The sequence below is a fragment of the Vidua chalybeata genome, chromosome 1 (genome assembly GCF_026979565.1).
Source record: "Vidua chalybeata isolate OUT-0048 chromosome 1, bVidCha1 merged haplotype, whole genome shotgun sequence".
Taxonomy (NCBI): domain Eukaryota; kingdom Metazoa; phylum Chordata; class Aves; order Passeriformes; family Viduidae; genus Vidua; species Vidua chalybeata.
The window spans coordinates 29,255,772-29,273,041 of record NC_071530.1 but is presented as its reverse complement, the minus strand read 5'-3'; the positions used below and the strand labels follow the sequence as shown (position 1 = coordinate 29,273,041).

Sequence of the window (17,270 nt, the reverse complement as noted above, 5' to 3'; positions counted from 1 at the left end):
GGACAAGTTGGAGTGTCAAGAGAAGAAGCTGTGGCACATCTGTACTGCTGCAGACATAATTCTGCTGACTGAATAGGCAGCAGATTTATGGAAGCAGAACACACAGGGTAAAAGCTGAGGCCAAGAGCAGGCACAAGGGAATACAGTTTGTTGAAGACAAAAGAGATATTGAATCAAGAGAGGATTTAGTGGAAATGGAGTCAGAGATTACTTCTTTTGTCCAGAGGAAACTTTTAAAGCATGTCCATGAAAAGCCAAACCACACATTTATCTAATCGATACAGGCTGAGGAGATGAACAATGTGAAATCAGTGCCCATGTAAAAAGATACATGCACTTCTAAATGCAGCTGTGAATTTGGAAGCAAATACTGAAGCTGGAAGGAAAAAAAATAAAAGTGAGTCAAAGTAAGAGAAAAAGTAAAAGTTGTGCTTTCTAGCTGGAATTAACACCTAAATTATTTTAACAGCAGAACTGGTTTTTAATTCTGGATAAGGCTTAAACAGAGCTACATTCCTTTCCTTTTTTACCAAACAAATCTATGACATAATAACTTTGCAGGCTCTCATAACTGAGCTCACATGGTGAGTGCTGGGATTCATATCTGTGCCATCCAGTGTTCCCACTTGACTAACTGACCTTTTCATGAGTATTATTTCCATGGTAACTGTGGATACCAAGACCAGAACTCCACAAAATGAAGCCACTACATTTCCATTAAACATAAATGTTGTTATTGTTAAACAGTTTCTATTAAAAAAAAAAAGTATTGACTTTTTAAAATCAGTTTAAAATTCCTCAGCAGTGTTACGTCCAGGATCTGTAATGGTTAGATGCTAACAAGTTTTTTGCTATGAGAGTGGAGGCTACTTAGTGTTCTGTTTGATTTCATTTTTGACTGTTATATTCAGAGAATAATCCAACAATTTTAAACCCTCTAAATTATTCTTCAGTTTGTTTTAAATATTGTTCAAAATTAGCATATTTTAAAATACTTTAGACATTTGCAAGTGAATTATACAAGTCTCATGATTATCACAATTCTCGTATCACTACTAAATACTGACAACAGTAATTTAGATGAATATTCAATTTTTATAGGGAAAGATGAAAATCAAGACCATTTCACCTGCAGGCAGTCTACAAGAGAGTCTACAATATCACGTCTTCTACCTTACTATTTTGGAAAAATGGGAAGCCATTTTCTTATGAAAAATAATAATGTCATTCATCACTGTGAAAATAGCATTGATTTGGATGACCCACATTTTAAAGTGAAGACTCAGTGATGTGATAAACTCTTACATATGTTTAATCATGCCCTTGGAGACTTCTGTAGATAGTTTCTTAAATGCCTGGTACAGAAGGTACTAGGGAGAGCCAAACTTGTGCAGCCAGTCACAGACATACTTTAAGTTGCAAGTAGGCACAAGATGGTTTTAGGTTTTTTGAAAGGAAACTTTGGTAACATTTTAATTGAAAGTGTTAAAGGCTGTTGTCTCTTAGTCTCTTCTGTTATGCAACTCAAGATACAACATACCTGAAGAATAGGCTTAACACTGAATGCTAATCTCATAAAAACAGATGTGTTCATAGCTAATAAAAATATTTAATGTGCCTTATTTTTAATAAAATAATTATAGAGTAAAATTAATCCATCTGCTAAAACAGGACTTATTAATTTTTTATTATTTTTTATTCTATTTCTTTCTGTTTATTTTTAAAGCTTTAAAGTAGCCTTTCTTCTAAAAGCACAATTTCTTTTGTTATTTTACAAATTTTACCACTTGGATATATTTTCATTTTGAGTGCTTTTGTTTGTATATAGACAGGATATTGTGTTACATGATCTGGGCTGATACTTGTTAGCAGAAAGAGAGAAAAGTCTGTCTTGGCAAACTCTGATTTTTATGTAAAAGAACATCTGTGAGCTCTATCTTTGTGATGTAGCTGGACCCTCATAGCCTAAGAGAAAACTACAATCTAAAAGCAAGCACATCTGTCCCCTTACAGCTATAGGGATTATATGTTTTGAATTGGATAAGGATAAGGATTTACTGGTGAACCCTGAGGAATGCTACTAACTGCTTTATCTGTTTGCCATGGTTTTGCTGCAAGGCAAGTTATGTGCTCTTTTCTGCCTTCCTATCACTGGGCTTCACTCAAGGGTTTTTTTTGGAAACTGGCTATTTACCCTCCAGCTATGCCATGGTTTAATCAATAGCTAGTGGCAGGAGAGATTCCTCCATTTGATTTAACAGTGGAGGGATGATCAGGTGGGGGTGAGACTCAGAACAGCCATCACAGCCAGCATTAAGGTTGGAGAAGACCTCCAAGATTATTAAGTCCGACCTTTGATAGAATACCAGAGTGCCCACTAAATCGTATTGCTAAGTGCCACATCTACAAATTTTTTGAATACTTCCAAGGATGGTGACTCTACCTAACTTCCCTGAATAGCCTGTTCCAATGCTCAACTATTGTTAAAAATTGTTTCCTCATTTCCAGCCTGAACCTCCCTGATGCAACTTGAGGCCATTTCCTCTTTGTCCTGTTACTGGTTGCCTGGGAGAAGAGTCTGACCCCACTTGGCTACATCCTCCTCTTAGGGAGTTGTAGGGATCAAATGGCTTTACTTCCATCCACACTTCCATGGAAGAAACAGTGTCAGGTGTTTGCCATTCCTCTTGGCTACTCAGTGAAAACAGAGCACTTCACCACAGTGGTTTCCTAGTGTGTTTTTATACTTTCCTGCCCCATCTGTTTGATTAGGTGCAGACTGTTCACTGCTGCTTTCTGAATCTTTGCTCACACTAGATTTTAAGACTCATCCTTCCTCTAGGATTAATTATTCAAAATTCATATGCTCCCACCATTGCTTAGCTGAAAACTTTATGAAGGACAGAGGCTCTATTTGCACTGACTTTAGACTATGGACTAAGGATGACAAAGAAATAAAGAATAGAGAAACTGAGAGTTTGGATCAACATTTTCAGAAGTTGTTATTATTATTTCCTTGTGCCTTCTGAGTAGGGATTCATTCAGTTCATGTCCTAGAGTGCTGGTCAAATAAACTGTCCAGTCTTAAGTGAGTAGGTAAACATTGTATAGGCAAAATACCTGAAGGAAAACAATGCACTTTCTCTATTCACAGAAGTTTTGAGCATATTTGAGCATACCTGTGCTTAGAGGTACTTTGCTCATGGAATTATTCATGCTTGCAAGAAATTTAAGTTCCTTTTCTGCTTATTACATTCATTGTGTGAAGACTGCTTTGTAGCTGGAACAAGTTTGTGTTTTGTGCAAAAGAATGCTGAGAACAATCAGAATTACTGCAAAATTGATGTGCTAAAACCTAATATTGGTGTGAGAGACAAAGGGAATAAATCTTATTACTAAATTCTGTTGTAACTTGTTTTACCCCTGCTGATGCCTCTCCTCTTACTCTCCAAGGAGAGATGTCACCTTATGTCCTTTTAATATTTTAGTCTCATTTCTGGATGCTTTTTCATTAGTCTGTCTTGGTTTTTTTCACTGTTGTTGGGGTTTATTTGTTTGAGCTTTTTTTTTCATTTAGTTTGTGTTCTTTTGTTAAATGTAAACTAGCTTGGCTTTACATGAAAGTCTTGAATTGCAAGGAATTTATATTTTTGCATTCCAGCAGGGTGTAGAGCTCGCTTGTAGACAGGAAAGGACAGATGCACATAAACTACACCTTAATATTGCAGACATGTGGTCAGAGAAGTAGAATCTGAGTTATAAGATGAAAGCTATAGAATGGACATTCTGTGGATGTGATTCAAAGATGTTTTTATATTTCAGTGTGTAACTTATACACAAAGTTTTTATGCTTTATTCTACAATCAGTCCCTCCTCACAGAATGATCAGATGATGCAACTTGAGAGCCACTTTGTATGTAACTAGCTAGATTCAATTAAGAGTATCAAATTAGGGAAATCTGTGATATCAAACGCTTAACAATGAACTTCTGAACAGCCACTCCCTCTCACTGTGTCTTGCTGCCCAAAACACTGACATTTGAGTCACTTTAAAGCTGCTTTTGAAATGTTGAGACAACAGTTTAAAACCAATTGCATATTAGATCTCCTGCAGGAAAATACAGAGTTTAAAGTTGAAATTCAGTCTCTGCAACTGCAAAGTCACCAGGCTTGTAATACTGTCATTACTTTGGTTTGTATTTCTGTTACCAACATTGGAATGTGGCGTTTACCCCACTGAACTGATTTTATCGTCCTAAAAGTTTGGAAGCCACAAGGCTGGATGTGAACAATAGCCCAGCACATGTCTACGCATACTTTGTCCCTCAGTATCTCTTGGGTTTTGTTTACTTCTTTCCCCAAAGGAGAATTTTTGTTGTGTTGTTGTTGTTTTTTAGAAGGCCATATGGTTTTTCCTCTGAGCCATCTCAAATAAAATATCTGTAATCAGAAGGAATGTTTCCAATCAATTAGTTACTGCAGCCCTGTTCTTGTATTTCAGAATATTCACAGTCTGTAGGAGTTCTATAATGAAGATTTTAATGACTGAATGGACACATGCCTCTTCTTATTTTGGAGATATGGATGTCTATTATGCTTAATATTACATATAAAGTTAGCACTTATAGAAGGGAAGAAAAATGTGCTTTAGACTGGAAAAAAGGAAAAAAAAATGCTCACATTTCTTCTGTACTGATTTTTAGCATCCCTCAGGAGATTCAAATGCATCACTCATTCTTTCCACAAACCTTACAATTTTGTTAGTCGCTAATTAAAAGTTGTCAAGTCTTTTTATATAACATTGATAGTCACAATCACAAATTGTATGCCACAAAGTATATGAAACTGTTGCAGCACATTTGTATGCAAAGTTCTGTAACCTGTGATAGTGAAAGCATTTAATGTTTTGTACAGTATTATCAACTTAGATGTTTGTGAACTGCTGTGTTCATTTTTTTTTTCTTGAAAAGTGACACAACCAATCTATGTTGTCAATGCAATATGGTATAGAAAGGAAAAGACTCTAATATTGAAATATACTGGGTTTAATATACCCTAAATATCTACTTTTTGCTTGTGCTATAAGTTTATTGCAGAAGTGCTGTATTGTTTCCTCTGTTCCCATTAGGTAGGTTTTGGGAATTTTTTGTAATTTATTTTTTTCTTTTGCAATACAGTTACACTGATGACCCCAGATCTTACCAGGTAGAAAGGTCTTCTGTGCTTCTTTGAAGATTTTTTAAAATTATTGATTTCACCTGCAGTATATGACAGTTTACTTGTCAGACAGAGCCTTGGTTATTGATACAATCTCACCTGATCTTTAGCAGTGGTTTGTTTTTCATATTTTCAGGGTTGAGATAGTTGTGTATTTAAACTTTTAACTCTGTGTTTTGTCCTTATCCCCCCTCTGACTTGCTCCCCTATCACATCTCTCTGTCTTCTCTACATACTCATTTTTGCCTTCCTTCTCATTGCCAGCTAGGGCTAAAATAACAGTCATCAAGTGAAACAGGGCTTGAAAGTGCTGCATTTCTCTGTAATAGGAGAAAACCAGCTAAACTGTGCTGAACTGCTTTTGCTCTGCTACTAGCCCCACATGTCAAATGCAGTCATATGGATACATAGCTGCTCTGTCTTTGCTTGGTGCCTGGAGAAGTGGTCTGTAAATGATTTGTGTGATCAGGGTGTTATGTTTTGCAGAAGACCAGCACCTGTTAACTCATTTTTTCTGTGGTGGATCTGCTCTGTATTCCTGGCTAGCTGCAAAACTTCATGCTGCAGCCCATCGAAGTATTGATAGACTCTCACAGTGGAAGAGACAGCAGCGAAGCCACCACATGAACACTCTGAGGGGAATGCTGTTATAACTTCTTCACAAGGGCAAGTGCAAGAGCAGGCACTCATCTCTTCTCTCTGGTGACTGGTGACAGGACTCAAGGAAATGGCATGAAGTTGTGTCAGGTTTAGGTTGCATATCAGGAAAAGGTTCACCCAGAGGGTGGTTGGGAACTTAGAACAGGCTCCTCGGGGAAGTGGTCACAGCACCAAGCAGCCTGGCAGAGTTCAAAATGTGTTTGGAAAATGTTCTCAGGCCCATGGAGGGATTTTTGGGGCTGTCCTGTGCAGGCCCAGGAGTTGGGACTTCAATGATCCTTGTGGCCTTCAATGACCCTTTTAGCTGAGGATATTCTGTGATTCTATATGCTGCTGCTGTGTGGAAGGCTTAAATCCCACTTCCACTTGAATTTGTTAGTGCTATCAGATTGATCCACAGCTTTCTGAAAACAGAGGAATGACTTGCTACAGCTTCAGTTGACTTCAGACAAATCTTACGTTTTCAACAGGTCGCAGAGAGCAGGTTTGTCAGAGCAGAAAGCAAAGTTCCTGTGCTTCTGGAGCATTTCAGCTTTCCTGTACTGATGACAAGAATAATTTTTTCCTTCTGCTTAAAAACCCTGATGGTGTTTTTCGCAAGTTACCAGAGTGGCACCTCACAGCCTGTAGGTGGCACAGTAACATATATCACCATGAATATATTTCATCCTATAGAATTATTTGGTAACATACTGTATTAAGAGACCACCTCTAAGAAACCTCAAACACATAATATAGTTTTGCAGGTGACCACATCTGTTAAATGGCCTATTTCTGCCAGTACTTTTGTACCAGTCCCACACAGAGGGCAGAACTGCTGCTAGGTCAAGCATTAGGTAGCTTTTGGAGCAACTTAGTGGGCAAGATGATTCACAGGCATTGTGCTGTCACTGCTGGCACACTCACTCTTGTAAAGAGCTTCAATCAGATAGTGGTTAAGTGCTGAATGAAAACTCTTGCCCAAGATGCAGTGGTTGAATGTACTGAAAGTGTTCTTCATAACAAGCTCTTCACAGAATTTTTTTGGTCCAGGAATTTTTATTGATCATTCAGCATGATCACGTAAACAGTGTTATTTATGGGGGGAAAAAAGATTTGGAGAACTGAAGGAGGGAACTGAACCCTGGTCACCTACATGCTGTAGAATATGTAGATAATGGAGCTGTTTTAAGCCTGCTGATCTAGGGTGAATCTGTCGATTCTTATCATACTAGAGAAAGGAATCCTATTTGAGTTTTTGTTTGTTTATTTGTTTGTGCTGTTTTGTTGGATTTTTTTTTTAACAAAAGACTAATGTTTACCTTCAGGTTTAAATCTGTGAATCTTACCTGAAAAGATAAAAGCAGAAGCACTAGAGACTTAATCCTCACAGACTCCAGAAGATTTTAAATATTTGTTTGTTCTCAGTAGATTCACACAGTCATTTTAAATGTTGATGGCTCTCCATTTTCTTTGTATAAACTATAAGAAGCATGGCTGATCAAAAATATGAGAGAGAGTTACAGTACAGTTTCATGTATTTATGTACAAGTCACCCAGATTTGGCTTGATTATCATGAATGTATGCCCATTTAACTGCAGGGAGTTAATTCAGATCTATCAGAGTTCACTAATTAAGTGGTCTGCTAAACTACAAAAGCACAGTGACAGCTTGGTTCTTCCAGTGCCACTCACTTTTTTTCAGTCCTCATTGCATCCTCAGTATATAGATTTCAAGATTATTTATATTTTGAGGAGTATCCACTAAAGAAAAATTGATTGCATTTTCTTTGTTCAGAAAGGAAGGCTGTGTGTACAGAGGTTCAATTATGAACCTGCTCCAGTAATTTTGAACCCAGCTACTTAGCTGAACTCAAGTGCTACCTTAATTACTTATGTATTACTTGAAAGAAAACCTAAAAATATTCAGAGAAATACTTTCCTTATCTTTTAGAATGATCTGCATAGCTATCTTAGTGAGATAAATTGTTGCATTGATATTGTGTATGAGATGACACTTATCAATAGATTCTTTGGCACATGGATTAAAAATGTGATGTGGAAGCATTTTAAGAAGAAAGGAGACCTCAGATTAATTTGTACTATTACAGAAATGGAGGTTTCTTTAATGTGTAGATGCACGCCAGTACATATCTTGAGGGGGAAAAAATGCTTCTTTGTGAATCTACTGATGAATTCCTCATTAAACAACAAACCATGTTAGATCGTTGATTTCTGGAAGAACCTCAGTCCCTCTTCAGAGCAACTGTTTCAATTGAAAGTATTAATTGAAGAAGAAAGTTTCAAGTGTTGAGGTTTTGGAGGCTAGATTCTTCACTCAGTTTCTCTGACAGCAAATACAACACTCAATATGTGATGTCAGGCGAGTTTTGGAGAGATCTGGTATAGCCTTAGTATAAATTGCAGCATTCTGTGGAGTTTTAAATTAGCAGCAGCTCCTCTTGTACTGCCAACATAGTCCTTTGCAAGATGCTTCCCAGAACAGAGACTGTATCAGCACTTTTCTGCCCATGTCTCCTGATGTACCTGGTGTGCACCCATATCCACACTGTGAAAAGGAGCAGTGGGCACGAGTTCCTTCTGTTGGCTCCAGCCTTTTTCTCTAAGGTGGCAAGAATGTGCAGTACAGCACAGTTACTGTCTTGTAGTGTGGTTCATCCCTCTCTCCTCTGTTTTAGTGGGAAAGGTGTCTACAGAGTAGTTAGTTTTTATTTTTTTAATGACCATGCCTATGTGGTAGCAACATGGAATTTGTGCCTCAGTCTGGGGGACACTATTTGATTGTGGTTCTATGTATTCTTGATGCATCTGGTAGGGACAGAAAGGCTCAAGTGTCACTTCCCAGTGGTATATAGGCTGTATCCATACTGGTAAGTAAAACAGGCCAGGGATGGTTCTCTTGTCCTAGGGCTAAAAGGCACAGCATGCCTCATCTCCATATGGCTACATTCTCGCTTCCCAAAAGAGGGTGGCCTCATTCAGCCTGTCCCTTGGGAGCATTCCTTGGCCAGTGCTGTCCCTTGAACCATGCCCAGCCATTGTCTGGAAACTTGTTAGCTGTCAGGAGCCAAAACTGTGCCAGGGAGCAGGCTTACAATGGAACAGCTAGGGCAGGAGCATGCCGGCATGCCAGCACATGCTTCGGCCCTCTTTTTGTTCCCGGTGCAAACATAACCATGTTAATACTGACATTGCCTAAGTTTAGCAGTGTCTTTAAATCCTGTTTTCAGGCTTTCTGTCAGCCATAAAATCAGGACTATACTCTTCTATTAATTAAAAAAAAAAACAACCAAACTTTATTTAATGGAATGTCAAATAATATTAGAGCAAGACAGAGTGTAAATAATGGAACACAGCAGTTTTATTCTTTTGGCAGTAAAAAACAGATGTAATACCTGCAGAGGCTTTCTCTTTTTGAGCTGAAAAGGGTAGGTGTGTTTTTCAAACTATTCTTAAACTGTAAATTGAAATGCATATAGATGAAGTTTCATTTGGGGAAAAAAAGTAAATCCTAAACAGATTGAAGCAAGGAAATTAATCATAAGGGAAATGTCAGTAAGTATTCAGATATCTTCACAGTTTCTTAAATAAATGCACATTTGTAAAATATCAGATTACATATTCCAAACACAACTTTAACTCTGTCACTGTAGCCATTCCCAGTCCTAGTCTGCAGACCAGAGAACCCCTACAGTCAGAAACTATATCAAATAAATTCTGAGTATGACTTACAGCCATCACACAATATGGTAACATTGGAATATTTTTACTATTTAATAATAGACAAAGTAGATATTTTATTTTGGAATCAAAGAGCTGTTATGTGGATTTATGGTTTATAACATTGGCAGTGTTTCTGAATGCTTTCTTTTCCAAACTACATAAATATAAAGTGGTAAAAGTTTTGGTTTTAGCTTATAAATGTAGTTAATAATCTGTTTGAACAATAAAAATTTCTATTTATTAATGGCCAAGAAATGTTTGGGGGAGGTTGGCTTTTCTTTTTACAGGAGAATCATTTAAATCAACTGGATGAAATAAATAGACAGTGAATACCACAATGGTTGGGGGGAGTTCATGGCACATCAGTTGATCATGTGGAACTTCAGTTATTGATCCATTAAAGTCATTACTGCCTCCAAGTCTTCTTCAGAGGTCACAGTCTTTTTTAAGTATTTCGTTAATGAGGGAAAGAACTATTCCTGTTTGCTCAGTCCAGTGTGTGCAGGGCTGTGCACTCAGTGCCTGGCATGCCGGATGATGTTCTGTGCCTGGGCTTTGCAGTGCTAAGCAGTGGGTGGGCAGGAACGTGTGAGAGCTCTTGTGGCTACAGGAGGATTTGTATTGATCCTCCTGTTCTGACATCCTGGGTTTTATCATGGTTACAATACAGGCAAACATGTCAGGCAATTAAACATGTGAAGACGTGGTTCTGCTTGATTATTTGACTTCCTGCAACTAATAATGAGATTTTTGAAAGATTTAGTGCTATGCCATTGAATATAAAAGAAGTTTGGAGGCCTGTATGTGCAATGGAGTTAGGTGTGGTAGATTAAGTTTGTCCTGGCATCCTCATTGAAGCTTCCCTGTAGGCACTATCAGCTGTAATCAGCACTGTTGCCAGAAATAACATTGCAGTGTCAAAACCACGGGTATTTTAAGGGTATAGTCAAGGGACTTGAAGTGTTCGCATGTTTGTTTAACTTTAAATTAATAAAGACCCACAGGAGTTTTTTCCTTTCCTGGGTTGTTGTTGAATCCTGTAATTTTATTTCTTTTTAATATTCTTTAGAAAAACTTCTGGTGTTCAAATCACATTGAAAATAACTGCTTACAGGCAGAGTAATGGCCTAAAATAAAATAAAGTCCTAGCAGGATTTTGAAGAGAGAAAGACCTGAGATATAGTTTAGCTGTTTCATCAGTCATTGTTATGCCTATACGTTGAACAATGTCTTACCTTTCAGTTGCTGCATTTTTTTTCTGGGTTTTTTTTGGGTGGGTTTTTTTTGGCGTGGCCTTTTTGGGGGGGGGGGCAGTTGTTGTGATAATGACTAGAGATGATCAACAAAAGTTTTAAATTATGCCCAGGCTGTGACCATCAGATACTATGATAATGATTCCTATCCTAAGAGTGAGTCTTGAATCTCAGAAAGATACAGGATAGACAAATTGAAATTCCTGAAGGAGTCCAGTTCTTTGTGTTATTTACTACCTCCTTCCAGTGAGACTGTGGCTGTGAGAGTAAAGCAAGTTAAAGTCAGCACGTACTTGACATCTGTGTCACTGATTTCTCCTGCACTCAGAAGCTGGCTCCTGGGCCCAGGTGCTGGACACTCTTCAGTGAATGGGTGACCCTCAGATCAGAATGGGATAATGTTACTGGGAAGGACCATTAGCACAAATCTAAAATTAATAACCCCTATGATAAATACTTTAAAGGATTGCCTTATTGAAATCCTCAGTATGTACTTCATGAGATAATTAAATCATCAACTGGAACTGAATTTAGAATAAGAATATATTTTCTATTACATTTGTTATCCTAAATGAGATTATATATATTCCCTTAAAGAAAACCAGTCTGGTTATTTTCAAAAAACAGACTTACAGTGACCAATCCTACACAGGGGGCAATAGTTATAGGGGCCTGAAGAGTTATAATGATAGTATTAATAATTGGATTATTAGGAGTGAAGTAACTGTAAAGCTTGCAGTTCTAACTTGTGCTGCTTACTTACTATGTTTCTGTTTTTGAACCAATTTTAATTCAGCAGTCAGTTTCAGTGGTTTTTAGACCACTTCTGCATGCAGGTTTCTGTACACGTTATGCTGCCACATTGCTTGCCTTCCAAATATTACTCAAAATTCTTTGTATGTCTTTTGTTCAGAAAATGGAAATAAGCACTAAAGCCTTAGATTTAGCTTTAGAAAAGGCTTTTTTCAGTCTAAAAGAATCTTATGGTGTCACTTTCAATCTCTCCTGTGAAAGTTAAATTTCTTTCTCTTGCTTCCTATTATGTTCAGAAACTTGAATAATTTATTACTGCAAAGGAATGTGTACTGAATCCAGTAACCAACAGAGGATGTGGAAAGATTTATTGGGAGAAACATTAAGTGCATTCTGGGCCAGGTGTATTTTATTTCTTTTTGTGAAATGGAAAAAAAATACTATACACCTCCAGCCAACTTCAGATATGGCTGGAAGCCCATTTGGAAGACAGTGTCTGTAATTGTGAAGTGCTTTTTGAGATAAACTGAACAAAAGGTGATGAAGGGCACAAGGAGATTTGGCATTGCTGAATAGCAAGAATTGCGTTGCTCGATTTTGAAAGCAACTGCAGTGTTTGCCATCTGAGTTGGTGTGTGCATGACTTCCGCTCTCCTTGTGCTTTATCCAGCAGTTTATACCCATGGGAAATGAGGGACTGAATGCCCCGCTGAGCCAGAGCAGTGAATTCCAAGTTTGCCTTTGCACCCTTGGTCCATGACAAAAGGTTCTGAAGGAGCAGGACCTCAGTAGACTTCCTCACTCCTTGTTTAACTGAAAAGGTGTCACTCAAGCAAGGCACATGTCATGAGCATTTTTATTCTACCACGGTTTTTTAGAACTCTAACAAATAATTTTACTGCGTATTGGAATATATAACATGAATTTCTAAGGAGTGTAATCTTTTGCGAGGTTACAAATTGTAATTTACTAATTTGATGATATTTAGGACAAAATTCTAGGGCAAATACAAACATCATTTTTTCAGAAATGATAAAAAAATCAATTATAAAGTAGCTATTTCTAATTCAATCCAGTTACCTCTCTGGCATGTTTAATTTCATTTACATAAGTAAAAAAGCTAATAAGAACATTATCATAGAATCATAGAATAATTTGGTTTGGAAGGGTCCTTTACAGGTTAGTTGACTACTCAAGCCCCCCTGCAGTAAGCAGGGGCATCTTCAACCAGATCAGATGGCTCAGAGCCCTGACCAACTTGACCTTGAATATCTCGAGGGATGGAACATCCACCACCTCTCTAAGAAAACTGTTCTATTGTTTCACCTGCACATAATAAAAACTTTCTTCTCTATACCTAGTCTGAATTGACTCTATTTTAGTTTAAACCATGCCCCTATAGACCCTACTAAAAGGTCTCACCCCATCTTTCTTGGAGGCCCATTTTAAGTGCTGAAAGGCTGCCATAAGGTCACCCCAGGGCCTTCCCTTCTCCAAGCAGAACAAGCCCAACCCTTTTAGCCCGTCATAGGAGAGGTGCTCCAGCCCTCTCATCATTTTTTGTGGCTCTCCTCTGGATCTCTTTCCACATTGTTCCAGAATGTTCCAGGGACACCTTTTCCCTTTCAGTTTTTCCTTCAACTGCAACTTCTCAGTCTCCAGTTCCCCTCTTTGCTAGCTGAATAGGCAGGTCCCTTCAGCAGTTGCCTTATATATTAAAAAACAAGTTTTGATATTGTGTTTTTTTGTATAAATTGTGGAAACAGTTTCTTCTTTGTTCATTAGTCCAGATTTCTTAAGTGTTCTTGTGTTCTCTACAAATTCTTCCTTCGTGCAGCATCTTAGAAAAAGAGGGGAAAAGATGCGAAATCAAACTGCTCCATCCTCCTACCCCAGGCAGGAAGCTCTATATGTATCACATTTTACACGGATGTGAGTCTTATGTTATAGCACCCTCATGATGAGTTTCCTTGATCTGTCCAATAAGCTCTTCCATTTTATACTAGTCCTTATCTTTTGCTTCCATCGTGGAAAAAAATGGATAAAACCTATTGTTTTATCCATCATAGCTATGGAGGACAGCTCTTGATTTCTCTTTGTAGATTCCCCCTACCCTAGAGTTTTGTAGACCTTTCTTTTTCTCTGTTGCTTCACAGAAATTCTTCTCTCCTATTTCTTGCTCCAGGGATGTCTTCATGCCTGACTACATCTATTGCTATTTTCCCAGTGCACAAATGGAAATCTTACTGGTAGTAAGAGGCCAACCTTTTGCAGTCCATAAAATTAAGAAAATTTGGTAATTAGACAAAAGAATCTTTCAAATGTGAGCTGGAGTGCTCAATTAGAAACATAGAATCAATGTCTCATTTTATTGCCGTTTCCTGTGTTGGTTTCTATACTTGCCTATCAAAACCAGACTACTTTTTGAAGTTATTTGATATAAAAATCAGCCTAAACCATTGAAATCCCAGTGCTTAAATGCCTTTGTAAATTCAAGTAGTTGGTAGACTACAGATGGGACTCCTTAGGTGCTTAAAGTTGCAGGTCTTTAACTATGCCAGTCAATTAAATCCTGTATTTTGTTCCATGTTTTCAACCCCAAAATTTTTACTGCCTTTTAGATTTTAAAATTCTGTTAGGAAGCCAATGACAGAATCAAGTGTTTTGGTGGTCTCTGAGTAGATGGAATTCTAGCAGTTTTGCATCAAGGAGACTGGAGAAAATGGTTACTACCATGAAATTGCGGTTCCTTAAAATAAAAGCTTTAGAAGTTCTTCTTCTAATAAAGAGCTTTGTTTCTTCAGTAATCATATGGTAATTTGGCATAATTGAAATTTGATTTTAAATATTTACTTTTTCCACTTTTGTAAATACATTGTTTTCCCTACTCCCTCATTTATCCTTTTCTTTTTGTTCCAGGACCCTTTGCTTCTTCAGGAGACAGTAAATTCTGCTGCTGCTCTTATCATGGCATTGATAAAGGACAGAAATCCAGAGCTTATTGGCCAGCTGTTGGTAGCATAAGACCATGAATCACGTGTAGCTTTTGGAAATGTTAGTTTTCATCATCTGTTCACCAAAGGTCTTAAGTCATTTTATTCTTTGTTGAAAACTCTGGATTTATGCCATTTATTATTAAGATCATTTAATAGCATATTTTTGATATTTAAAATACAAGTCTAATATTATGTATAAAGTATAAAAGGAAATACAAATAATTCTGAGATACACTGGGTATATACTGTGAGGAATGATACTGAAATGTTTTTCAAGGTACTGATCATTTTAAAGGTGCACAGAGGACACCAACGCATACATGCAGAATTGTCTTTAACTATGTGTGTGTCTCTAGGACTGCATGACTTAAGTTCTATTTCAGATAAATTAATCCTAAAACACAGCTCGTCTACTTTATGTGAAATTATTTAAAAATTGCTGCTGTAATACCTATTAGTGAATGTAGAGTTCCTTACAGACTGTAGCTTTCCTGACATAAAGAGAAATGCATATTGCAGGAAGTGTTGGAAAGGTCAGGTACCTGTTCTCTGTGGAATGAAGAGATCATTCAAAATCAAAGAAAAGATACACATGGATACAACGAGGTGCTAACCCCCAGTTCTCCAGATGCAGTATGCTCTGGCTGTAGCCTCCTTGGTGCTACACTTCTTCCCGTGCCCATGTGCCATCATTCAGAGCTCCTGTAGCTCCACTGAAATAGGAAGAGTCTGTTAATTCATGTATAAGAATACAATTCTCATCTCTTGCTGGTTAGCAGATGTATGTAGTAAATAGTAGCAAGGAGAGCAAGCATTATGAACTCAAAGATAGGCTGCGCTGATAGTCAGGTGTGGACCATTGGGACAGGAAGATGAAATGGTGAATGATTATTATGTGGAGTGTCTCCAGGTATCACAAACACTAAGAGCAATACAAGCAGTGTCCCTGAAAACATGTCTTTCCCTATGCATCAGACCCAGGAATTTTATCTCTCCTGCAATTTGTGAAGGGGCTAGGTTAGTGTCTTACATACTTGATATGGCTGGAATAAGGTCTTGGAGAAGTATCCCCACCAGAAGTGTCCAGTGAATCCCTGATTCAGTTTGTCAGTTTTCAGCAGTTTCCCTTTAAAAACAGCATCCCTCCCCTTACTTCCACCATGTTCCACTCCCTCTGGTGCTCAGACAAAACTTAGGATAACAAGCTCCCTGTTTGGTCCCTTTCCTCTTTCCCTTCACATGACTATTTATATCTCTGGTTTAAATCCCTTTTAGAAGCTGATCTTGGTCCCAAACTTCCTTCATTATAAAATAAAGAGTTGTTAGCTGACGGTTCTATATCCAAAGCAGACATTTTCCTCTACACTCAAGTAATAGATAACTAACAAAGTTCTAGCAAAGATAATTAACAAAGTTCTTGTGTATAATCTGCTTTCTTCTTTGCTTCTTTCTTTTCTCTGCTTTGATTAATAATTTGTCCTTTTCTGACATTGTACAACATAAGCATTCATATTAGCTCTGTGTATGGCTATATAATAGGCATATTTTATTCATACATATATTCATGTCTGTCCATATGCAGAGCACACAAATAGTGAAGAACTAAAGAATTTATTACTGGTATTCAAAATTTAACAGGACAGCTCTCACAAATAAGTTTTCTGAATGTGCTTTTACATTAATAAATTTTATGGAGGAATTTGTCCCACAGGCTTTTAAAAGACATAATGAAAGATGTCTCTTTTACTGTATCTTGTTATTCTTGTTTGCTTGAAGACTAAAATGCAATCTGTGATGTGTTTTCCCCAAATACTAAGAAGGTGAATTTAGAAAATCCTTGATGTTTTCTATCCACTCTAATTTATACATTGTGATACTGCATTAACATTGGTTTGCATGCAACATCATTTGCTTAAACAGAGCTTTTATTTTTTAGGGTTGTTTTACTTACCTCATTCTCCTAAGAGGATTTCAATCCAATTAAAAATGATACCGCAATGAAGTGCTGTAATAAAAAAATATATTAAAGTTGTTTATAGATTTATTTTGAAAGAAGAACAGACAACACACAAGAAAAAGTAGGTTTTGGGTTATCCAATATACTTAGTACTAATCCTAAATGGAAGATAATAAGCTTTATTGATGTACTGTTAATCATTGCATTATGGCTTTTTAATCTTTAGCAATCTTTTAAAATAATCTACAAACACTGAAAGTCCATTTTGCTGGAAGCAAATACACCAACAACAGAACTACTAAAACAGATCACAAAATGCTAAAACTGCAGTTAAAAAAAAAAAGAAGAAACTAGACTGTGATTAATGCTATTGTGTATCCAAACCAAATTTAAATGGTTTTTTGGGTGATTGTTAGTACTTACAATGGGAATAAAGATATAAAATGAAATTAAGAAACTGGTTGATTGTTTTTTGTCTGTGCATAGCTTCTCACAAATAGCAGTATACATGAAAAACTTGGCAGCCTTTTGTACACACATGCTGTTTTGAATTTAACTAGTGAATCAGTCACCACCCATATTGCTTTGAACATTTGGACAGAGATAACAGAAAGTAAATAGAAGCTCAGACTCTGCCAGCCTTGCTTACCTTACTCCTTAAGCACTCTAATTAGTATTCCTTGGGTAGTGTTCATCAGAAAAGAGAATACA

General features: G+C 37.2%; 1 protein-coding gene across 1 annotated transcript in view; it reads left to right on the top strand.

The window, feature by feature from the left end:
- Window positions 1–17,008, top strand: part of CRPPA (CDP-L-ribitol pyrophosphorylase A) — a 105,075-nt gene extending 88,067 nt beyond the window's left edge. The window contains exon 10 of the mRNA XM_053966297.1: window positions 14,526–17,008. Coding sequence (XP_053822272.1) covers window positions 14,526–14,630 — 105 coding nt within the window. The 3' untranslated portion in view covers window positions 14,631–17,008. The remainder of the gene's footprint in view (window positions 1–14,525) is intronic.
- The last annotated feature ends 262 nt before the right edge of the window (window positions 17,009–17,270 follow it).